General features: G+C 43.5%; 2 protein-coding genes across 2 annotated transcripts; both read right to left on the minus strand.

Moving 5' to 3' along the window:
- Positions 1-396: 396 nt before the first annotated feature.
- LOC123988793 lies at positions 397-855 on the minus strand. The gene has a single exon (XM_046289537.1). The coding sequence runs from the start codon at positions 853-855 to the stop codon at positions 397-399; it is 459 nt and encodes a 152-aa protein (XP_046145493.1).
- A 5,200-nt stretch (positions 856-6,055) lies between these two features.
- LOC114881842 (protein PXR1-like) lies at positions 6,056-6,454 on the minus strand. Its single transcript, XM_029198721.2, has one exon. It carries the CDS (start codon positions 6,452-6,454, stop codon positions 6,056-6,058), a length of 399 nt encoding a protein of 132 aa, XP_029054554.2.
- Positions 6,455-24,769: the final 18,315 nt, after the last annotated feature.

Raw genomic sequence — 24,769 nt, forward strand, 5'->3', positions numbered from 1 at the left:
TGCCGCTAGCAGTTCCCCCTTCGTCGCAATCTGCTGTGCTCGAGCTAAATCCCTCAGTCCTAGATCAGGTATTCCCTCTATAATGTATTCCACGATCTCCGCATCGTTAATTGGCACGCGGTTTCCCAAAATAACTTTTTGATGAACGTATTCACTGAAAGCCTCTTCTCTCTTCCAGACACGCGCCTCAAAATGCCGTCGCGCCTCAAGAATGTTCTCAGGATGGTAGAACATTTCTCGCAAATTGCTCAATAATTCTTCAACCGATAACGCAATGTGCTCAGGCCTTGAATGCAGCCACTCCAGTGCATTCCTTTTCAGACGCGATCCCATCAACAATTTGGTCATATTGTCTGTCAGCTGATAGGTTGTTTTCAGAGTTTGGACCTGGCGCTCCTACGTGACGAAAGTATTGCTATTTCTCTCAAAACAACTTAATAAATCTGCAATGGCGGATATGTTCACCGGCGGCGGTTGTTTCTGCACCAGCGGCGCTCTCGCCGACTCCCCTGTTTCACCTCCACCCAGATTAAGCCTTTGCATCTCTTTAAGGAACTCAATCTGCTGACGAGCTAATTCTAGCTCTCGCTCTGCCAGTTGTTTTTCCCTTTTCGAAAGCTCCATTTCCCGCTGCATCTGCTCTATATCGCATGCGTATTCTGACGCATTGTCACTCACAGTTTCTTCAGCTACATTACTCGTACGTACCCTCATCCATCCGCCCGACGGATCGGCCTCGGTCAAACGCTGAATTAACTCTGCTTTCAGCCCTGACGTTGGAAGTCCCTTTTCCCGAAGTATTTTCTTTAATTCTGCGATGCAGAAAACACTTGGATCCCTCATTACAGGACCCATCTCTTAATTCACAGTTACGCACCAGCACTTTAATAGTAAACTTCACAGTCTCAAGTTGTACGCACTATATTGTCTGTTATGACTCGGTTTAAATTCTGATCCCGGCTGAGCCCCCAAGTTTGTAGGAAATAAGCATTAGCATATTTCTAATTTGAAGAATTTAATAAGAATATAGATAAATTGGTTTACAATGAAAACTATCGGCAACATCTAATCACCGCTCACAATATCACTCGCAATTCTCTTACGGTCGGTCAACCTCTCGCTATGCCTCGCAAAAACTCTCTAACGGAAAAACCATCGGCTAGAACCACCCTCTCTCATACACACCGCACACCGCACCCCGCCTTGCCTATCTCTATACTGTTTATGGCCTTTTCGGCGCGACACTCGAACCTTAGCCTAAACAGTCAATCGTCACTCGTACCATGCACTCGTCTTACTCATCCGACCACCCAGCTCACACAAACATACACCACATTCCGAGCTGTAAATGCCACTTCCAGCACAGCTGTGCAGAAGAAGAACAAGAAGGAGAAGAAATATCTCGGAATATGTGCGTGACGCCCCTTTCCTTGAGGTAAATCTGCAAATATCTCAGAAACGGCGCGAGCTATGGCAAAACGTGAACTGACCTTTTTTGTAGGACGTTAAATTTCCTACTATTTATGTTCTATGACATTTTCTGATCAGATGCGTAGTTTTCGAGATATATCGAGATATTTAAAAGTTTCGAAGCCGCACCAACATTATAAGGATGAAGAAACACTGTGGCCCCTTTCTTTGAGGTAACTCTGCACTATTCTAAGCTGTATTCACTATTCCGAGCTGTAAATGCCACTTCTAGTGCAGCTGTGCCGAAGAAGCACAAGAAGAAGAAGAAATATCCCGGAATATGTGCGTGACGCCCATTTCCTTGAGGTAAATCTGCAAATATCTCGGAAACGCTGCGAGCTATGCCAAAAAAAGGTCTGTTAAGATTTTGCCATAGCTCGCACCGTTTCCGAGATATTTGCAGATTTACCTCAAGGAAAGGGGCGTCACGCACATATTCCGAGATGTTTCTTCTTCTTCCGGTTCTTCTTCTGCACAGCTGCGCCGGAAGTCGCGTTTACAGCTGGGAATAGTGAATACAGCTTAGACTAGTGCAGAGTTACTTCAAAGAAAGGGGCCACAGTGTTTCTTCTTCCTTATAATGTTGGTGCGGCTTCGGAACTTTTGAATATCTCGATATATCTCGAAAACTGCGCATCTGATCAAAAAATGTCATAGAACATAAATAGTAGGAAATTTAAATTCATACAAAAAAGGTGTATTGTGATTTTGCCATAGCTCGCACCGTTTCCGAGATATTTGCAGATTTACCTCAAGGAATGGGGCTGCACGCATATATTCCTAGATATTTCTTCTTCTTCTTGTTCTTTTTCTGCACAGCTGCGCTGGAAGTGGCATTTACAGCTGGGAATAGTGAATACAACTTAGAATAGTGCAGGGTTTACCTCAAAGAAAGGGGCCACGGTGTTTCTGCATCTTTACAACGTGTGTACATGTACGAATTTCGCACTTCAAATTCGTACGGATATCTCTGTCGGTAACATGGGTCGATAATCCCGTCTTCACCAAATAAGTAAAAGTAATCGCTGCTGCGCTGTCTAACCACCGATCCAACCGCTCGCCAATATTAAAACTCCTAAACTCGAACCGTTACGGCATTAATGCGAAAGCAATTCAGCGAGCGATTATCAAGTGACAACAACGACCAAGAGCTTTATCTTCACTCGAGTTTAGAGCATTTTTAATTTCAGTTCAGTGCCTTGCACCGCGAAGTCTGTGAATCGTGTAATCCCAAATTAAAACACAAGTGTGTTTTTGTAGTGGTTGATTCACGACTCATTGTGTAAAAATTATAAGTTATACACAATTAGTGACCACTAAGCTGTGTCGTTCATCTTCTCCTCGACGCCCTTTTCCGAAAACTCTAATTCTCGCCGAGAACACATTATTTCTAATGTGGATATAGTAATAATGATATTGTTATTAAATGTACATTGATCTGTAGTAACGAATCAGTATATTACATTATATCTAATGTAGATATACTAATAATGATATTGTTATTAAATGTATATTACATATCTAATGCAGATATAGTAATAATGATATTGTTGCAAAATATCAATAAATCTGTAGAAGGTATAAGTTGTAACGTGGTGACACCTGTGCCCCCCCGTTACAATCGCTGCGCTTCTCCCACCTCAAATCCCACCTAGAAATGACCCTTAACCCTTCTAACACCTCACCCCTTTTTCCCGCCCGCCGGTGTCGGGCCGATGGAGGCGACGGACAAGAGACAACAGGGATCACCCGCAAGAAGGAGCTACGAGGCCGGTGACAGACCTCCCACCCTCCAGGAGAGGAAAAGCAACGCGGGACTTCGGAAAAAGAGACGAAGCGGCCCAGCAGCTGATACAAACGTCCACCTGGAGCCATCTGTCGCCGAGCCCGAAGACCTCAGTCCACCCGCCACGGCCGGAGATCCGCCAGCCCCATCGAACCCGAACACCGGCAGATCGACAATCGATAACCAATCTATTCCGTTGCCAGAAAAGGCCCCCTTCCTATTCCCCATCCCCTCCCCAAAAATCATCCCGCGACGGACCCGTCGTCGCGGCAGCGACGACGAGCCGTCATTGAGCCTTAGGCTATCTAACTAAGCGAAAGCAGAGATTCCTGGCGAATAGCGATTATAGAGATTTTGGAAAGTACGATTGTGTGTGTGGAGTTTCAAGTAAGCCCTTCCGATATTATTGTAGAAGTTTGTGAGTTTCGGCAACGGCGATCTTCGACTGCGAACTTGTGTGTCCGCGTATCGCGCCGGTCATCCCCCGTTATATTTCTTGAAACCCTTTTATCCAGTCCCTGTTACTCCCGTCCACAACATTCTCCTACGCGTAACGTATACGAACTTCCAGAAACCTCCCTCACCCTGAGATCTTCCCTAACCCTCGAAAATCCTCCTTGCGTACTCCCCCGCGAGATTGTAAGGACGTAAGTGCCACGAGTCCCATCCCCTGTAACGACCCCCATTCTGTCCCTTTTTCCAATTTTGATTGCCACCGCGAGTGGCTGGCGCCCAACGATTGTAACGAGTGTAACCCCAAATTTGGAGAATATAGAGTTTAATAATCTAGTGAGATTTTATAGAGTGAACCCCCGAAAGGGTCACAATGTATATTACATTATATCTAATGCAGATATAGTAATAATGATATTGTTACTAAATGTACATTGATCTGTAGTAACGAATCAGTATATTACATTATATCTAATGTAGATATACTAAGAATGATATTGTGATTAAATGTATATTACATATCTAACGCAGATATAGTAATAACGATATTGTTATAAAATGTATATTACATATCTAATACAGATATAGTAATGATGATATTGTTATTAAATGTATATTACATATCTAACGCAGATATAGTAATAATGATATTGTTATTAAATGTACATAGATCTGTAGTAACGAATCAGTATATTACAATATTTCTAACTCAGATATAGTAATAATGATATTGTTATTAAATGTATATTACACATCTAATGCAGATATAGTAATAATGATATCGTTATTATTTGTATATTGCATATCTAATGCAGATATAGTAATAAAGATATTGTTTTTATTTTACTTGAACCGGTTCCCCATCGGGATCGCGGGGCGCTTTAACGGTAGCGTTCCCCACCTACATTTCTATTACAGTCTTTGCTCTTTGTCGTCTTGTGCTATCTCCTAATTCTTAAATCGCTATCTAATCTATTTCTCATTGTACTCTCCGTTATTGTCAGCTCTCCCCTTGTACTACATTTCGGTCATCTCCCAATTATCCTTTCATTCTTTATTTCCTTACTTCTCTTACACTATCCTGTCTAATTCTTATTATATCTCAAACAAAACAAAGTAGTTACCTTCTTTATCCTCTAAGACTCCGCTGTGTTACATATCTACATAACAGTCAAATTAAAAGTATACTTGCAACTAACTACTAACTTAAACTTAAAAGTAACTGTGATTGCACCCTGCATTTTGGTATAGTTCAATTTGTGAAACAGAGTAATCAAAAGAAAAAAGAAAAATAGAACTAAAAATAACCTAAACCTAGAATCTAATGATTGTCCACTGCACCTATTAGGAGTAATAGTAATAGAACAAAATATAATCTCGGCGCGTTTGGTTTACTGGCGCGAGCTGAAGTTGGTAGGGCTTGAGTTCCCGACACTGTGTCAATGGCCTAAGGTAGTTCTATGTTCTTCATTCTTAAACTAAAATAAACCTGCTCTTATAATAATGACACAAAACCAAAATATATTCTATAACTATGAAACTTCGGCCTTCTTTGACACAGTTCTGCCCTACTCTTCAGCTCGTCCGCTCTAAATTAAATTAAATTAAATTAAATTGCTGCTTCTTTCTTTCTTGTTAATTAACCTCTCCCCGTTGCTCTCCCAGTCTTTCTTGTTTTATCCTAGTTCTGCTCGTTACCCATCCCGACCTACTTCCCTCTCACTCTCTCTGTCACTCCTTTTTATTTCTGAATCCTTTGTTTTTTCTTGACCCTTCCGCCCTTTCCCCTTACTGTCTCGACACACTCTCCCATTTCCCTTCTTTTTCTGCCCATCTCCATTCTGTTCCTTCAATCCAGATCCTTCTGTTGTTATATTCTACTCTCTTTCCTTTGAATCTTTCTTCTCTGGCTTTTTCTTTTATTCGCCATTTCAGTTTTCTTTCCTCACTGGATAGGTCCTCTTCTATTACCGCTCACCATTTTTCCCAGATGTCATTCTTTTTTCCTAGCAGTACGTTTCTATCCTCCTCCTCTTCTAGTTCCATCAGGATTAGTTTTCTCCCGCCCTCCCCTGTCAACTCTGTTTGCTTCTTTATCATCACTTTTTCCCCAATTCTATTTGTGACATTATGTTAACCCTCCTGCTTCTTTCCTCTGCGTCTTTTCCTACCACTCCTTTCCACACCAGGCTTCTTTTTCTTCTTTCTTTCTTCTCCATCTCTATTTTGTTTCCCAACTTTCCCTTCAGTCCTCTCTGTTCTCCCCTTCTACTTCTTTGTCGTCTTCTTCTTTTTCGTTCTCCTCCTCTTCGCCCAACGTTTGTTTTTCTAGGCTTCTCCCCAGCCTTACCTCGTCGCCCTCCTCCGCACATTCTCTTCTTCTTTTTTCCGTTCCACTCTCCGTCCTTTCTTTTTCTTTCTCCTTTGCCTGCGACTCGTTTTTTCTTTTTGCTGCAGCGACTCCTCTCCTTCCTCCTTTTTCACTTCCTCTACACACTTCTCACTATATTCTCCTCTCAGTGTGAAATCCTTATCTTCATTCTTGTCTTTCCTCTCTCTTTTCCCCTCTTTTGAGTTGTCTTCCTCTGTTCCTTTGCTGTTGTCCCTTTTGTCTATTTTCTCTGTGCTTTTCCTTCCCTGTTGTCTTCCTGCCGCTTCTCGCATCAGTTCTTTTCTTATTTCTTCTACGCTCTCTCCTATCTTTCTTAGCTCCTTCAACACGTCTTTTCTCCATTCGCTTTCCATCTTCCGCGTGCTTCGCTATCTTTGCTGCTTTTCCCTTACCGTCTCTTTCTGCAAAGGAGATTATATTATAAGATATTACCATCCGCTTGACCGCGTGCATGCTTATCATTATGCGTTGCTATATATTCCGCGTGTGTTCTCCTTTCTTTCGTTTCTTTTACTTTTCCTACCTTCACAGTTTCTCTTTATCCTTTCCTTTCCTTCTTATATTTTCCTCTGTTTCTTTACTCTCTTGTGCTCTTTCCTCACCTTTCTTACTAACTTCTGATTGTCTTGTATGTCTTGTAACTGTTGCTTCTTACTGTTGCGCCCTCTTTTCGCCATGTGCTTCTTCAGTGTTGCCACCTGCTTTTATTTTTTTCCCATTGTCGTTATGTGCCAGGTCTTCCTCTCACTCTCCTGCAGTCGCATTACTCTGTCGGTATTGCTGCTCCCTCTCTTTCCGACCGTCTCTGTCTTTCTCCGGTTTCTCTCTCCTTCTCTATTTCTTTCATCCAGCGTTCCCCTTCTCCGTCTTCTCCTAGCAGCACCTTGACTATTTCTTGCCATCCTTCTTTTCTCTCTTTCCTTGTTCCGCACCGTTCCCATACGTGCTCCCACGACTCTTGTTCCCATTCGCAGATTCTACATTTCCTTTTCTCTTCACTTTCCCAGTATTTAGCCCCGTTAATCTCATTTCCCATCCTGAATCTTGCTACTCTTTTCCACCTTTCTTCTTTCCATCCTTTTTCTGAGTACTTAGGCATTCCCTTTTCTTTGATATCTTTGTACCATTTGTTGTATCTTGCTCCCAGTATTTTATCCCATCTTTCTTTTTCTTGCATCCGTATATCTGCCTCTTCTATCTCTTCGAATCCCATTTCCCCCCTTCTCCTTTTCTCTTCCAGCTTTGTTTGTTCTATCCCTCTTTCTTCGAAGAATTTTTTCCTCTCCTCTTCCCATTTGCTTTTAGGTCTCTCTCTTGGTTCTCTGAATATCATCTCCTCCCAGCATTTCCTTGCTAATTCCCCTCCTCTCCCCTCCCACATCCTCCTTTCAAATCCCCATGCTAATCTTCCCGCTTTTAAGCTCACCTTCGATCTTTGCGTTTCTTCTCTTATCATGTATCCCGGTGTGCACCAGTCCACCCCCAGCGTCCATTTTAAGATTCTCTCCTGTACCCCTTCCATTTCTTTTCTCTCCTTCCATCCCCAAATTACTGCCCCGTATGCCATTATCGGCCACACCAGTCTGTCCCAAAGCCATAGCCTCCTCTTCCAGTCTTTTCCGAATCTTCTTTTCCCGATCCCCCAGGCTTGTCTCGTCGCAGCACTCGCTCTGCTCACCCTGTCTTTTACGTGCAGTTCACTTCCTCCATTCCCTCTGAGGACGAATCCTAGGTATTTGAATGACTTTAACCTCTTCCATTTCTTTCCTTTCCAGAGCCAGTCCCTCTTTTTCCACCTTCCTCCCCCTTTTCTGAATCTCATTACCTTTGATTTCTCTCTATTTAACTGCAGCTTCTTCTTGTCCAGATATCCTTCTAATTTTCTTATAATCGCTGCCATGTCCTCCTCCTTCTCTGCCAGGAGAGCCACATCGTCTGCGTAGGCTAAGGTGTACACTTTCCTCTCCCCTAGTTTTATCCCTCCAATCCCTCCTTTCCTCATCACCTCTTCCAGGTCCGCTGTCAATAGTTTGTATAATATCGGACTCAGTGGGCACCCCTGTCTTAGACCTCTCGCTGTCCAGAAAGGTTCCGTTAGCCCTTGTTCCGTCCTTACTCTGCTTCTAGCCTCCCTCAGCACTTCCTTTATTATTTCCCGGAGCCCTCTTCTTACTCCTGTCTCCTTTAGTACCTCCATCAACACCCTTCTATCCACCGAGTCGAAGGCGGCTTTCAGATCGATGAAACAGGCAACCACCTTTCCCTTCTCCCTCATTATTTGTCTATTCACCAGGTAGTTTAATACATAGATATTATCCATAGTTCCCATTCCTTTTCTAAAGCCCGTCTGGTTGTCCGGAATCATCCTCTTATTTTCCGCTTCTTGCCTCAGCCTCTCCGTTAATACCGCTGTATATATCTTATACAGTGTAGGCATCAGTGTCACCCCTCTGTAGGCACTAGCGTGTCTTCCCTTTCCTTTCTTTTTAATTGGGGCAATTATCCCCTCCTTCCATTCTTCCGGCCAGCCCTCTCCCTTCCACATTCTATTGCAAGTCTTCCATACCCATCCTGATACTTCCTCCCCCCCATATTTCCAAACTTCGTTTGGTATTTCGTCTCCCCCCACTGCTTTTCCGTCCTTCAGTTTTGTCACTGCCTTTCTTATCTCCTCTTTACTTATTTCTTCTTCTTCGTCCTCTTCTGCTATTCTTTCTCCTCCCATTACCACCTTTTCTTCCGTTACTCCTAGCAAGTCCATAAAGTGTGCTTTCCATTCTTCTTCTTTTATGCTTGATTGTGGCTGCCCTCTCTTTTTCCTTTCCCTATTTACTATTCTCCACACGTCCGTGTCCGTTTTTGCTCCTTCTACCTCTTTTATGAACTTTTCATTTTCTTCTTTCTTTTTTTCTTCACACATTTTGTTGTATTCTTTCTTTGCTTTTCTGTAGCTTTCTCCCCCTTTACTCCCCCATCTCCACTCTCTTAGTATCTTCCTGACTTCCTTTTTTCTTTCTCTGCACTCCTCGTCCACCATCCTTTTTTCTTGCTCTTGCGTCCTTTCTTACTTCCTCTCTCAGCCCTTTCCTGAACTCTTCAGTATTATTTTCATATCGTCGTTCAGTTCCTTGTTCTTCGATCTCTTCCAGCTTAGCCCTTCTCTAAATTCTTTCCTCCCCTTGCTCCGACCAGTCCCTTCTTGGTGCTGCCTTCCTTCTCCTTTCTTCTACTATAGTTGTTCTCCTCCTCCCCTTATTTCTACTATCAGGGGGTGGTGGTCTGACTCTATCCTATCCCCAATTTCCATCCTTTTGATCTCCTCCCTTCCTTCCTCCTCTAATATGACATAGTCTATCACAGTTTCTCCTCTGGCCCCTGTATATGTGAATTCCCCGTTCTTATCCCCTTCTATAGTTCCATTCAGAATAGACCATCCTGTCTCCCTCAGGGTCTCTAGTAACCTGTTTCCTTCCGCATTACTCTTCTTATCTTTGGACCTTCTCTTTTCTTCTCTTTCTTCGTCCTCCTCTTCCGTCTTGCTTCCCCCCTCTTCCCCCCGTTCTCGCATTAAAATCGCCCCCTATTATTGTCCTCCCTTCCCCTATTTCTTCTAACCATGGTCTGAGTTCCTTTATCTTTGCTTCCATGTCTCCGTTTATGTATACCCCTACGATCTTCCAGTTCAATTTTCCCCCTTTGCATTCTGCCATTATTATACTCTCTTTCCCCCCTCCACACCCTGATTCCCCCCTTCCTCGCCCATTATCCCTTCTTTCACTCGCATTATCATCCCCCCATTGCTCTTCCTTTTCTGTTTTTCCTTTTCGCTATTGCGCTTCCCACCTGTATCCTTCTGGCACCTGTCCTTATCTGGTCCATCCTTTCTCTTCCAGCCAAGTTTCTATAAGCCTACCCACTTCCACTCTTTTATTGTCCTCCCAAAATTCTATGTCTTTATTTAATACTCCTGCGCAGGTTCCAAAATCCTACTGTCCCAGCTTCCAGCCTCCTTTCTTTCTTTTCCTCTTGTCCCTTTTTTCTTCTCCTTTTCTTTTTTCTTTCTGTTCCGTTTCTTTCATGCTCTCTATCGGACTCCTCGCCTGCAACTACTTCAATCTGTTCTTTCCACTTTTCTTTTTCTCTATTCCTTCTCTTTCTCTTCCTTCTGTGGCTTGACGTCCTCCTCTCTCTCATTACTCCCTATGTCACTTTCCCCTCTTCCCCCCTTCTTCTGCTCCCCTCCATGGGTGAGTTTCCATTCTTTCCCCTCCCCGTCCGTTAGTGCTCCCTTGTTTCATCCCATTTCCGCCATTTCCCCTTCTATTCTTATTTTCTTGTAGTCTACCCATACATTTTTTCCTTTCACTCTTTCTTCTCCTGCGATTCTTCTTAATGTCCACTACATTAATGTCCATACTGTGTTCTCCTTTCCTCCCAAGTTAGTAATCGTCTATTCTCTCTTCTCTTCCCTTTAGCGCCCTTTTGTTCTCCATTATTTTCCTCCTTAGCTCGGCCGTCTTTACTTTTACTTGCATCATATATACTTCCTTTCCCTTCTCTACTGGTCCCACCGCTTTTACCTCCTCTATTGCGTCCTCTACACCCGTGACCTTTAAGATCTCTTCTGCTTTTTCTTTCATCTCCTCTCTTTTCGTTTTATTCCTCTGATTATTATGTTTTCCCTTCTCTCTTCTTTCTCTTTCCACTCCAGTTTTCTTTCTATCTCCTTCAGTTTCTCTTCTATTTTAACCCCTCCTGACTCCTCTCTTCTATTTCCTGCTGCCATCTTGTGCTGCTTGAGCATTTTTTCTTCTATGTCTTTCCATCTCGCGTCCTCCACTTCTCTGCTCTCTATCTCCTCCAGTTTTCTTCATCATCTTTTCCATCTTTCTCTCCAGGTCTCTTTTCTGCTCTGTCCGTTCCTCTTCTCTTCTTCTCATTTCCTCTCTTAGTTGCTCCATCTCTCTTCTTATATCCTTCCCTAGTAGCTTCATATTTGCGTCCATCCTCTCCATCTTCCTCCTAGGTTTTATCCATTTCTCTTATTAGCTCTTTTACTCTCCCATCCCTCCCCCCTCCTTCCTTCTTTCCTTTTCTTTTCCTGGTGACCTCCCGAGTTAGTAGTCTTTCCTTTAAACGATCGTTGTTGGGTTTCCCTGTTGACCCCTACCCCTTGGCTCCTGCTCTGCTTCTTCCTCCGTTCATTCTCTTCTTCTCCCTTCCTTGTCCATATTTCTTCTAGGTTTCCATGCCTTCCTAGACTCTGTGTTCTTCTCTTGTCAGAGTTTCTACGATTGAGGGTATCCCGCTCCTTTCCACTTTCTCTTGTTTTCCTGCTCACTCTTTCCTTCCCCCGCCTTCATTCCCCCTTTCTCGTCTCCCATCTCCCTCCTGTTGCTATACTTAGCCGCTGCTCTTCCTTACCGACTGCTCTTCTGTTTTTCCCTTCTTCTTTTCTTGTTCACAGATGTCTCTCTCTCCCGCCTTTTCTATCGAATCCTGTCAACCTCTTCTCTGTACCGAACCTACAATTGCACCTTTTCTTCTGCTTTCTTTTCTCTAACTTCTCTCCCCTCTCCCTTACTACTTATCTTCTTATCATTTCCTGTATTTTGCCTCCCTTAGCGCAGCTTCCTGCCCCTTCCAATCCTTCTTTATCCTGTTATTTCTAAATTCTACTGAGCGAACCTTTAGCACTTCTTAACGCAACCGTGTCCCTAACGGGCCTCCAGTACAGTTCAATAAAGATATTGTTACTAAACGTATATTACATATCTAATGCAGATATAGCAATAATGATATTGTTGCTAAATCTACATGATCTGTAGGAAGGTCTGTATATTACATTATATCTAATGCAGATATACCAATAATGAATATTATTAAATGTACATTGATCTGTAGTAACGAATCAGTATATACATATATGCTATGTAGATATACTAATAATGATATTGGTATTAAATGTTATTACCTAGCTAATGCAGATATAGTAATAATGATATTGTTATTAAATGTATATATACATACTAATGCAGATATAGTATAATGATTTACTACTAAACGTACATTGATCTGTAGGAAGGTATCAGCATATTACATTATATCTAATGTGGGTATAGTCATAATGATATTGTTATTAAATGTACATTGATTTGTAGTAACGAATCAGTATCTTACAAGACTTCTATCTCAGATGTAGCAATATGGATTGTTGTTAAATGCATATTACATATCTAATGCAGATGATAGTAATAATGATATGGTTATTAAATTGTATATTTACATATCTATGCAGATATAGTAGTAATCATATTGTTACTAAATGTACACTGATCTGTAGGAAGGTATCAGTATATACATTTATAACTAATGTGGGTATGGTAATAATGATATTGTTATGAATGTACATTGATCTGAAGTAACGAATCAGTATATTACAATAATTTCTAACTCAGATATAGTAATAAAGATATTGTTATTAAACGCACATTACATATCTAATGCAGATATATTAATAATGATATTGTTGCTAAATGTACATTGATCTGTAGGAAGGTATCAGTATATGACATTATTTCTAACGTAGATATAGTAATACTGATATTGTTACTAAATGTACATAGATCTGTAGGACGGTATCAGTATATTACATTATACCTAATGTGATATAGTAATAATGATATTGTTATTAAAACTGTATTACATATCTAATGCAGATATAGTGATCATGATATTGTGGCTAAATGTACATAGATCTGTAGGACGGTATCAGTATATTACATTATATCTAATGTAGATATATACTAATGATATTGTTAGTAAACATGTATTACATATCTAATGCAGACATAGTTATGATGATATTGTTGCTAAATGTCCATAGATCTGTAGGAAGGTATCAGTATATTACATTATATCTAATGAAGATGTAGTAGGCATGATATTGTTACTAAATGTCCATAGATCTGTAGGAAGGTATCAGTATATTACATTATATCCTAATGTATATATAGTAACGATGATATTGTTATTAAACATGTATTACATATGAAATGCAGATATAGTGATCATGGATTATGTTACTAAATGTACACTGATCTGTAGGAAGGCATCAGTATATTACATTATATCTAATGAAGATATAGTACTAATAATGATATTGTTATTAAATGTATATTACATTTCTAATGCTGAAAATGTCTCGGAAACGGTGCGAGCTATGGCAATATCTTAAGATACATTTTTTGTAGGAAATTAAACTTCCTACTATTTACGTTCCATGACATTTTTGATCAGATGCGTAGTTTTCGAGATATATCGAGCTGTTTGAAAGTTCCGAATCCGCACCAACATTATAAAGATGGAGAACACTGTGGCCCTTTTCTTTGTGGTAACTCTGCACTATTCTAAGCTGTATTCACTATTCCGAGCTGTAAATCCCACTTCCATCGCAGCTGTGTAGAAGAAGAACAAGAAGAAGAAATATCTCGGAATATGTGCGTGACGCCCCTTTCCTTGAGGTAAATCTGCAAATATCGCGGAAACGGTGAGAGACTTTTTTTGTAGGAAATTTAATTTCCTACTATTTATGTTCTATGACATTTTTTGATCAGGGGCGTAGTTTTCGAGGTATATCGAGATATTTAAAAGTTCCGAAGCCGCACCAACATTATAAGGATGAAGAAACACTGTGGCCCCATTCTTTGAGGTATCTCTGCACTATTCTAAGCTGTATTCACTATTCCCAGCTGTAAATACCACTTCCAGCGGAGCTGTGCAGATGAAGAACAAGAATGAAGAAGGAATATCTCGGAATATGTGGCGTGACGCCCATTTCCTTGAGGGAAATCTGCAAATCTCTCGGAAACAGTGCGAGTTATGGCAAAAGGTTAAGCGACCTTTTTTGTAGGAAATTAAATTACCTAAATTGCAGCGAAAATGTACATTTATAACATCACAGGCGTTAGTTTAATAGTCCTTTAACGATGGATTAGTCGTACAGAATGTAAAAAATTGAGATTGTTAAAATTTTCGACTAATAGGTTCTAAGAGGCGAAGCAATACGCCGCCAGGACTGAAATATTTCGAAGCGCAACTAAAGTTCGATTTTTTTGCCTAAATGGAGCGAAAAGGTACCTTTATATCATCACAGGCGTTAGTTTAATAGCGTTAACGATGGATCAGTAGTACAGAATGTAAAAATAAGAGTGTTAAAATTTTCGACTAACCGGTTCTAAGAGGCGAAGCAATAGGCCGCCCGGATTTTGAAATATTTCGGAGCGTAAATAAAAGTTCGATTTTTTGGATAAATGCAGCGAAAATGTACATTTATATCATCACGGACGTTAGTTTAATAACGTTTAACGATGGATCAGTCGTACAGAATGTAAAAAATAGATTGTTAAAAATTTTTCGACTAATCGGTTCTCAGAGGCGAAGCAATACGCCGCCAAGACTTTGAAATATTTCGGAGCGCAACTAAAGTTCGATTTTTTTGGCTAAATAGAGCGAAAATGTACATTTATATCATCACGGACGATAGTTTTGTTACGTCGCGAGCGTGATACGGGCGCGACGTACAAATTTAAAAATAATAAGAAAAGAAAATTAATTACTGATTGATACGCGAATGAGAACGGTATTATTCGCTGCCGACAGTCCCCAATCGCGCTCGGACGATGTTAGGTCGATAACGATCAGAACAATTTTAAAAGAATCGTTTAATTTGAAGTAAGATTCTGAATATAATTATTGAGTTCGGTCAATGCTCTGTCCTATACAGGGCCCCTCCTGTGGGATTCGTGCAAGAAGGTAGGCGTGTTAATAAGGAAATGTTAAGGGTGTTTGTTATGCAAATGACTAAAAGTTGAATATGGGTAAGATGTGTATAATTTTGAGAAAAATAGTGTACAACCAAATAGTTAAGTTCACAAAGTATACGAGCTTGTATAAAATATATGAGTAAATTGTTAGAAAATAATATGTTAGAACGGATGTTCAATTATTGTAAATAAATGAACGAACTTTTAACAGAAAACTGACAGGAAAAAGCTACGCTGACTTTAAAGATCGTGATTCGAACTTCGGTGTTTATTATATTTTACGATCCGAAAGAAGACGGACCCAGTTGGATACTTCCAGGAACTAACGGTCTCATGGGCCCGTCTTCGTGCGCGTAGAGACGGAAAATATTTTGTTGAATTACCTCGATTTTTACAATTAGAACGGGTCGATCTAGTTGGATACTTTCCACGACTAGCAGGTCTCTCAGATTGCCGTTTTGCCCTCCGCTCGGACACCAGATTCGTTGTGTTAACGAAGATATAAAATGTGCAACTCACCAATTCGATGTAATACAAAAAGTAAAATATTTGCGATAAATTCCGTATTTTGGACGCTGTGGTGATGGTCTGAAATCTGGAAAATCGAACAGAGGATGAGAACTAATTTGCACACGCACTACGCGTTCGCGTTTGAGCCTTGTTACGAATTACGAATTACGGAATACGATTGACAAAACATACGAAATACAACGCGACGCGAAAAAGAAATATATTAATTAACGGACGATTAAAATAGAAAGAGAAAAGGATAGGATATTGAAAAGTGTGAAAGGATTTTACGTATCCGCATGAGTCTTTGACACGATCGCGAATTGACACACTCCCGACACTTTGCCTCGTTACACGGAGGAACTTTGCCGAGCAATCCGATCTCACGATACCGTAGACAACTCTGTCTCTACGCGGACACGGGCTCTCGACACGTACCTTGCGATTTTTCGACGAAGAGTCATTTGCCTCAGTCAAGCGATCGTATCTCAGGGTTCGACACCGCGATCATGGGCCACAGTGGGGACATTCATTTGGCAAATCGGGGTAGTGTCGAAGGGGAAGGGCCCGCGCGGTATGGTTTTGGTCTAGGCGCGTTTCTCCCGAGTTCTCACCCCTCCTTGACCTTCTTCTGACTCTGTCTAATGGTTTGACCCGTTCTTTCTCTTTTACCCCCTACAGCGCTTCATGAATTTCGTGCGCTAGCAATTCTATGCCTTCTAGAATCTTCGAAATACTTTTATTTGATCTTATTCGGTTCTTAATAAATTAACGAAGTTTTAGGAAACAAACTCTGGATGTCGATTAACGGTTTATTGATGTTAATTGTTATAATATCGCGTAAAAATAGTATTAGGACTTTGATTCATTCGACGTATTTTATAATCCATTGTTTGTTTATTACCCACGCATTTTCCCGGCTTCCGTGACAAAGAGATTGATGTTTATTTCAATTAGTTTCGGGGAACATTCTATTCGCGGTTTCGCAAGTCACGCATATCGAATAATATACATATATCCGTTAAACATATTCTTGGAATTTGTTCCAGAACATTGCTTGGCAGTTTTTTGTTGCCTATTTGTGACAATACGCGTTTACGATCCCCGTCGACGTTGTCTCGAACGTTCCTAGACGTTCGTCGACGTTTCTGAACTCTCATGGTTTGCCACGCAAACCTCGCCTTTCACTCCATTCAGATCATTTATAATATTTCAAACAAATCACTTTCACTCTTTATACACCTCATTCTCCCGTGGAAGGACCGGCTGACGCATGCTTTACAGGTAGAGAGGTATCCGCTATGTCAAATAAGGGCGAAATCGCATTTTCTTTATTCTGCACAGTAAGCTGGGATTCCTCCATGTGCGTCGCACTGCTTAACCGCGCGGCGAAGGATGTTTATGATACTCTCCTTGACCTTAACGGTTTCAAATTTCTGTACATTTCCAAACGTAGTTCCAACGGCAATCGTCCCAAGGAAGATTAATTTGTATTATTTGAAAGAGCCAAATATAGCCTTCTTTGTGTTCCTCGCCTGGGATACTTCCAAGTTGTCGCACCAACGAGGCACACAAATTAGGCACCCAAGCTGATAAACTATCGAAAATAAAGTAAAGAAAAAGGGAAAACAGATCCTAGCCACGGTCGGATTATTAAAATAATCCGGACGTAACAAATTACCCCCCCCCCCCCCCGAACCATTGCCGTCCCCGGCGATGTGGGGGTGCATACGTGCGGTGATATACGCATGTTTTCGCGGGCGCTTGCCCTCCGGCGCTTATGTTAGATTTGGCTGATACACAGAGTTATAGCAATGCGAGGTAAGATGTTCGTCGGGCCCGTGCTTGATGGTTCGCGCCCAACTCGCCGACTTAGAGGCTCAGCACCGCCGTTTTACCTCGTTGCGTACGATGTCTGGACTCCGCAAGGTGAAGATAGAGGCTAATAGTTTGCCTCCGCTATAAGGTGTAGACTGGATCCGTCTCAGCATCAGGAAGGTCGCCAGGGGCTCCTGGTGGAATGTCCCTCGATTTTGGCCCGTCGGACAAGTCCGAGTCCATCCGCAGGGTTGTGGCTGCGTGTACTGAATCGATTTTGATTCCAATAAGACCCTTTGTTGTTCTTCTGGGTCGCCTGTGTCATCCAATTCTGGATCGAAGAGATCGGTCGTTCATCAGTGCTGGCAACGGCTAAGTTAGCAGGCGGTACTGAGTTAACGCCAAGGCGGCGAACGAGCGCGTTGGAGATTCCTGGTCCTGATGTAGGGGCCAAACTACAAAAGGGACGCTGTCTTCGCTTCTCCTCTCTAGTGCTCCTATACGTGGCCATCGCGTGGGTGTTTGTATCGTACATGCGCAGAAATACATAGATAATATTCGCGAAATTAACATGAGGAAAACCAACAACGCTGGTACGTTGATTATTCGAACCGCTCCTGTAAAGAAAATGTACAAAATAAAGCGCAATACATCAGTCGACCCTTCCACGGAGTCTTGGTTGCCTCTTCGTCGAATCATCTGGTTCTAATTTCGAGTGAGAAGGCCGACTGTGCATAGTTATCAAGTCTTTCCTGTCTCCAAAATTTTAATTTATCTAAATGTCTAGAAAAGAAGTTGCCCATTTTATTCCTTAACACAACGTTATGCTTTCGTGTATTTCTATATTTTCGTAGGGACCGTTGGTACCGTTTGCCAAACTTCCTACCCTTGGCTCAACCAGGACGTATGCCATGTCCCCAACTTTACCCTGAATGGATGCGCTCTTGCATCATAATATGATTTCGATTTGATTTTGCTCGATTTAAGTTACTTCCTGCGATTTCCTGATATTTCGTTTAAACGGTCGTTCAAGTCGCGTATATATCCGTCGTAAGTCGGGAGATCGTCAGTTGCAGAAAATGCCGTCGGGCATTCGTGCCCGTTTTTCCATAAAGATTAATTCGAAAGGTGTAAATTTCGTGCCCTCGTGCACGAGGTGTTATACGCAAAAATCGCGAAAGGAACTAACCTGTCCCAATCGTCGAAATCACCAAGATAGTGGGTAATATAGTCTACTAGTACCGCATGGCTACGTTCTAGGGCACCATTAGTTTGAGGTCGGTAACCGGAAGTGGTTATGTGGTGGATGCCAAACATTCTTGCCATGGTAGAAAATACTTTGTTTAGGAAGCTGGTACCTCTGTCGGATAGAATGACTTTTGGTGTATCGAATTGTAGAATAAGATGAGTTACTAATGCGTGAGCTATGGTATCTGCCCTAATATTGGGCACCGGAACTGCTATGCAAATTTCGTGAGGCTATCTTGCATTGTGAGGATGTGCCTGTTTCCATCAGGTGTAGTTGTAAGCGGCCCGACAGTGTCTATCGCTACCTTCGTGAACGGTTCTACGGGTGTATCGGTAATAACCATGGGTTACGCGTTTTATTCCTCGAAATCTTTTGCGTTTGACAACTCGTGCATTGTCGTATGTACTCCTCTATTTGAGCGCGCATATTCGGCCAGTAGAATCTTTCGCGTACTCGTTGATAGGTTTTCGTTACTCCCTTATGGCCGCCTACGAGGCTCCCGTGCATTTCCGCGATAATTACGTTTCGAATTTCGCTAGTGGTAATTGCACGCGCCCGTAGCAAAGGGTGATCTTCACGTCGGAATCTTTAAAATCTTTTTAACATCCCGGGTAACACGTCCTGCGGTAATGCATCGGTAAGATCATCGAATCGCGAAATTCGGAAAGTTTTCAAGTTCAAATCGGATAACTTTAGTTTGAGTTTCCGTATGGCTGATTCCAATTTCGCGACCGAAGGATTGTCACTAGAGTTCTTCTGTAATACGATGCTAAAAATTTTATGTTTACCGCGGTCCGTCACTATTATACTGCCCGGTTTCAATTCCATTTTCTTAGCGTTTCGAGGTCTATTACGCCAATATCGACGAGCAATTCGCTACTGGTGCGAGTCGTAAATCGCTAGTAAGAAATGCACATAATTGTCCCTGTAGGTCCCAGTAGGTCAAGTTTTTGAAGCAAAAGTTACTGATTTGGAACTTCTATTTCCGAGGCGGATCCGAGTATAGATCCTCTGAATCCATGAGTATATTCGCGGAGGAAGTGTGTGGTAACACGTCGGTTTGCACCAAAGTGTTTTCATCCTGAGTCTGAGGGTTCGGTTTTGAAATTGTTCTATTTTGTGGTGTTGATACGGCTATTGGCGGTAAGGATGTGGTGTAGGAGGTAATTGCGATTGGTAATGTGGTCTGTATATTATAGTGTCCTGTGTAACGTCATGCGTCCGTTGCGTTAAGTCGTCTAGGTGTTTGTGTAAGTCGTCAACGTCAGTCTCCGTATCTGAATTCTTAGTGATTTGAGTTTGTTCTAAATTCTCTTTGTCAGGTGAAAAGTCAAAGAATTCCTGATCACTTTCTGAATAAGGTGTTTTAAAAAGTTCCTTATCGGAGTCTACATTGGCGAGGTCCGGCTCGAGTCCTGAGGTCTGGGGTACTCCCAGTGCTCTCGGGCATGACCCCAGGCTCGGTTCGGACGCTCCTACGACGAACGAAAATTGGTGGTTCGGACGCATCTGAATCGACGTCTGATGTATCACTGTCTGTAGTTATGTCTGTTGATGTATTTGAAGTGATTATGATAGCAGGTTTTGAATGAAGCGGAGTTGATAAAGATTGAGAAGTTGGTTTATCTGAAGATCTGAGCCGAGTTCGAGTAGATATGGCTTTCGGATCATGAATAGGTGGAGGTCTCGGTTTTGTTTTTGATCCTAATGGCATTCCTACCTTTCGTTTGACAATCGCAGGCTCTAGTTCGGAACCGGATGTTTCAGATGAATCCGTAACCGGTAAAACGACTTTGGGTTTCATGGTACGACGCGCAGTGTTTAATTTGACACGCGCGCTCGTATGTAAGAATCTTGCAATCGTTTTAATAACCGAGGGCGGTTCACGCTTTACCGTGAGGGGAGCAGCCTGGGGGACTCTTCCACGCCTGTCAGGCTCGCAGGCTGTCCCTCATCTGAAGAGGAATCTAGCGAGAAATCGTCTGAGGTGTTTAATTCATTCACGACAATGGGGTTTCGCGACAGGGCATCAGCGTTAGTATTGAATTTCCCTGTTTTGTGCACGAAATCATATTCGTAATCCCGTAATTTCAATCTCCAACGTACTAAACGTTGACCGGGATCCTTAATTGAATTTATCCACCTCAACGGCTCATGGTCACTCACTAATTTTAATTTTCTACCATAAAGATACGGTCGAAAATGCAATACCGCATATAAAACGGCTAAACATTCCTTTTCGGTAGTAAAGTAATTCCGTTCCGGTTTAGTTAAAGTGCGAGAAAGGTATGCTAGGTAAATCATGCCCATCTTTCTCTTGACTCAAACGGCTCCTATTGCAAAATCTGAAGCATCGGTAGTTAATGTGAACGGCTTATCAAAATTAGGATATTGTAAGAAACTCTTTTTCTGTTCCTTTCCCCAAATGAAAGGTACGTTCTTTTTCAACAGATCGGGAAGAGGTTTTGACTTTTCCGCAAAATTCTTGATAAAGCGCCTATAATAACCCGCCAAACCTAGGAATTGTCTAATATTTTTCGCGTTCTTTGGCCGCGGAAAATTCTTAACGGCGACGATCTCTTTAGGATCAGGTCGGACTCCACGTTTACTGATAACATGTCCTAGATACGCGACTTCGGTTTTAAGAAATTCGCATTTGTCGGGTTGCAAAGTTAAACCGGCGTCGGCTAGACGTGTGAATAGACGTCGAACTTTCTTACCGTGTTGTTCTAAATTTTTCGCATACACGACTATGTCGTCTAAGTACACGAAAACCGATACCTTGTAACCCGCGTAAAACCTGGTCCATAAGCCGTTGAAATGTAGCTGGCGCGTTTTTCAAACCTTCGGGCATACGAAGGTATTCGTAATGCCCATTTGGTGTGCTGAAGGCAGTTTTATGGCGATCTTTGGGATCCATTTCGATCTGCTGAAACCCGCTAGCTAAGTCGAGAACGGAAAAATACTGTGCGTCTCCGACTATGATCTAATATTTCAGTGATATTTGGTAAAGGATAAGCGTCACCTATTGTTTTTTCATTTAGTTACGAAAGTCTATTACCATTCTCCAACGCGGGTTTCCCTTTGAATCTGACTTCTTGGGTACTATCCACAAAGGAGAATTATAAGGTGAATTTGAAGGAGTAATAATGTCATTGGATAATTTGGTCAAAATCTGTCGTTCTATTTCTTGTTTGTGTACGGGTGGAAATCTGTATTGTCGTGTGTTTAGTGGTATGTCGTCTATTGTCGGTATGTTATGTTTTATGTAATTACTAGCCTGTAGTTTATGGATGGAAGATGAAAACGTTCAGGAAATTCCTCGACTATCATTTCTACATGCTCACGTTCTTCGTCGCTTAAATGGTCTAATCGTAGTCTATTCAGAATTTCTGTAACTCTATCTGTCGTTACATTAGGTGTACTATCGGTATCCGTATCATCTTGTTTTCCGGAAAACAATGATAGTCAAAAGGTATCAGTTCCTGTGCAGGTACTGTAAATTCAAGGTCTTGGTTGAGCGAGTTTATTGCTAATACATAGCATACGCCCTGGTTATTAACCGAAACAGCAGCTTCGCCGACATACAGGCCGTCAACTGTCGTTAAACGCGGCAAATAGCCTTCTTTTAGTTTATCATTAACGACATCGATCGCGATGGGTTGTCTTGTACGAGCTTTTATAATGTACGTACGCGGTTCTAGTTTACGCCTTTCGTGATACTCTAACGAGCGTTGATCGACGAATCTGATCGGACGAACCGGGTCTGTGCACGTGACTAGTGTATTATTCGCGAACAAAATTTCGGCGTGCTCTTGGCGAAGATATTCCTGCCCTAAAATTCCGTTTGTACTTAGTGGAAAATCTGTGCGTATGACATGAAACCGGTCTGGCTTTCCTTGTAAATGGACTGTCGCGGTCCCGATTGTTCTGTCTTTTTGCGGGGTAATTCCCGTTTTATAGTAGCCGCATGCGTAGCTATCGGAATGTTCGTAAGTAACGTATCTAATTTTTCAAATTGATCTCTGCACCGGTATCTATCAAGAAGTGCACCTCTTTTATTCGGAAGTCTTTAGATGACAATCTTACTATCGGAGTATTGCGTTTCGTTTCTATTGCTAGTACGGTTTCTATTGGAACGTCACCTCTGGACGACGCTCCGAGATTGGCGGCTCGTCGTCGCGTCGATACGACGAGTCGTGTTCAAGTTTAAACGTTCCCTTACTTCCGGTGACGGTGACCTTCGGCCAGGTGACCTTCCCGATGGTCCGGCCGTCGGCTCGCGCAAAGGTGGTGTACGCGGCCGCGAATCACGCGTTCTTGTAGGTGGATTCTCCTGTCTATCAACCGCTTGGATGCTCGATCTCGTATGCATATGCTGAGGATGCGCGCAACACGGGCACGTTCGTTCCTCTGCGGTCAAATCTCTCCTGTGCAATATTCTAAAAGGACTCGGTGTTCTATCACGCGAATGCGAGAATACGTTTCTGGCGCTCGTACCGGCGAGCTGTATCTGGGATACGCGTAGCTACGATTTCTATTCGGGCTGTCGTGGTAACGAGATCGGTAATCGTAATCATCAGCGCGTTCATAGGACGACGATAAAAATCGTACGACGTGGACGGTCTTTCAAACGCGTTTCTACTCTGAAAGCGATATCTAGCGCGTCTACTAACCTTTCCGGGCCTCGCGCTTCCACGGCTCGGCCTATTTCGTGCGGTAAACCGCGAAGAAATGCGTTTAACGCGGTGGCCGTTACGGGTTCCATGCTATCACCTGGTAGGCCTTTATATTTGGTTACCTACTATTTATGTTCTATGACATTTTTTGATCAGATGCGTAGTTTTCGAGATATATCGAGATATTTAAAAGTTCGAAGCCGCACCAACATTATAAGGATGAAGAAACACTGTGGCACCTTTCCCGTCTACTGCCCAATATCGGGGGGCCCAACGAGAAGGTTCGCCGCCTCTACGTGGGGATCGTGCGGAGCATGGCCCTCTATGGTGCGCCCATATGGGCGAACGCCCTGATGGATTCCCGGCGCAGCCAGCAACTGCTGCGCCGGGCTGAGAGGAGGATAGCCATCAGGGTAATCAGAGGTTACCGCACGGTTCGCTACGTGGCGGCGATGATCCTGGCGGGGGATGTCCCCTTCAAGTTCAGGCGGAGGGTGACGCCAAAGTCTACTGGCGTCTGCGTGCTCTTCACCTGGACGGGATCCCGCCAGAAGAGATGACGAACCTGTTGCTAGGATTAGGCGCCTGGCCCGGCACAGAGCCCTGGGTCGGTGGCGACGCGAGCTCGTCGTGACCGGCGTCACCGCCCAGCGCGTGACCGGGGCGGTCCTTACAGTGCTTAAGAAGTGGAGGGACCGCGGCCACGGAAGGCTCACGTTTAGGACCACACAGGTGCTCACCGGACACGGTTGTTTCGGTGAGTTCCTGCACTGGATCCGGGCGGAGGGGACGGCAGCATGCCATCACTGCGGGGCGGGGCGGGACACCGCGCAACATACCCTGGAGCACTGTCCAGCGTTTGCGCGGGCCCGTCACGCCCTGCGGTGCGAACATGGCGGTGGTCTCTCGCCGGCGGCACTTGTCAAAGAGATGCTCGCCGGCGAGAATCAGTGGAGGGCGGTGACCGATTACTGCGAGACGGTCATCGCCCTGAAGGAGGAAGCGGAGCGGGATCGGGGCAGAACCGATCCCATCCGCAGAAGAAGGAGGGGGGTCGTCGGGGGAGACCCCCTGACGGCGTCACCTGAGGGGATGGGGCGGTGGGCCGTGAAGATGTTACATACCAGGCCCACCGCCCCCAACGGGGAGAAGAGGATGGGGGGAGCACCCTCTCCCCCTGAAGAGGAGTTCTGTGGGGGACACCAGTCACCCCCCGGAAGAGGAGCACCGGGGAGGGGCGTTCGCCCCTCCCCCAACACCGATCGCGCGGCCCCGCGAAACTTATGTGGGGCCGCAGGGCAGCTGGGGCCGGGGCTGGGCCTCGGTCCCTATTGCACGCGGCCCCAGGAGTGCCGTCATCGTGTGTGGTCCCCGATGGCGGCGGAGTTTGGCACGTAGGGGGAGGGCCAAAGCTAGATCCTCCCCTGGGTGACCATGGGTGTTTGGGCCCTGGTGTTTGTTCGTCAGAGGTCCCGGGGCCCTCCCCAACACACAGCGTAGGCCATCGTGGGGGTTTCAGCCGGTAAAAATCGGGCACTACCCTCGGCTCGTCCCCAGGGGGGCTGGGGACGTCTTTCGAAGATTTCC

This window comes from Osmia bicornis, unplaced genomic scaffold (assembly GCF_907164935.1).
Source record: "Osmia bicornis bicornis unplaced genomic scaffold, iOsmBic2.1, whole genome shotgun sequence".
Lineage (NCBI taxonomy): Eukaryota > Metazoa > Arthropoda > Insecta > Hymenoptera > Megachilidae > Osmia > Osmia bicornis.

What these genes read in the sequence shown, in the direction of transcription:
- LOC114881842 (XM_029198721.2), bottom strand. Translation starts at nt 6,454, where the DNA reads ATGGAAAGCGAATGGAGAAAAGACGTGTTGAAGGAGCTAAGAAAGATA.
- LOC123988793 (XM_046289537.1), bottom strand. Translation starts at nt 855, where the DNA reads ATGGGTCCTGTAATGAGGGATCCAAGTGTTTTCTGCATCGCAGAATTA.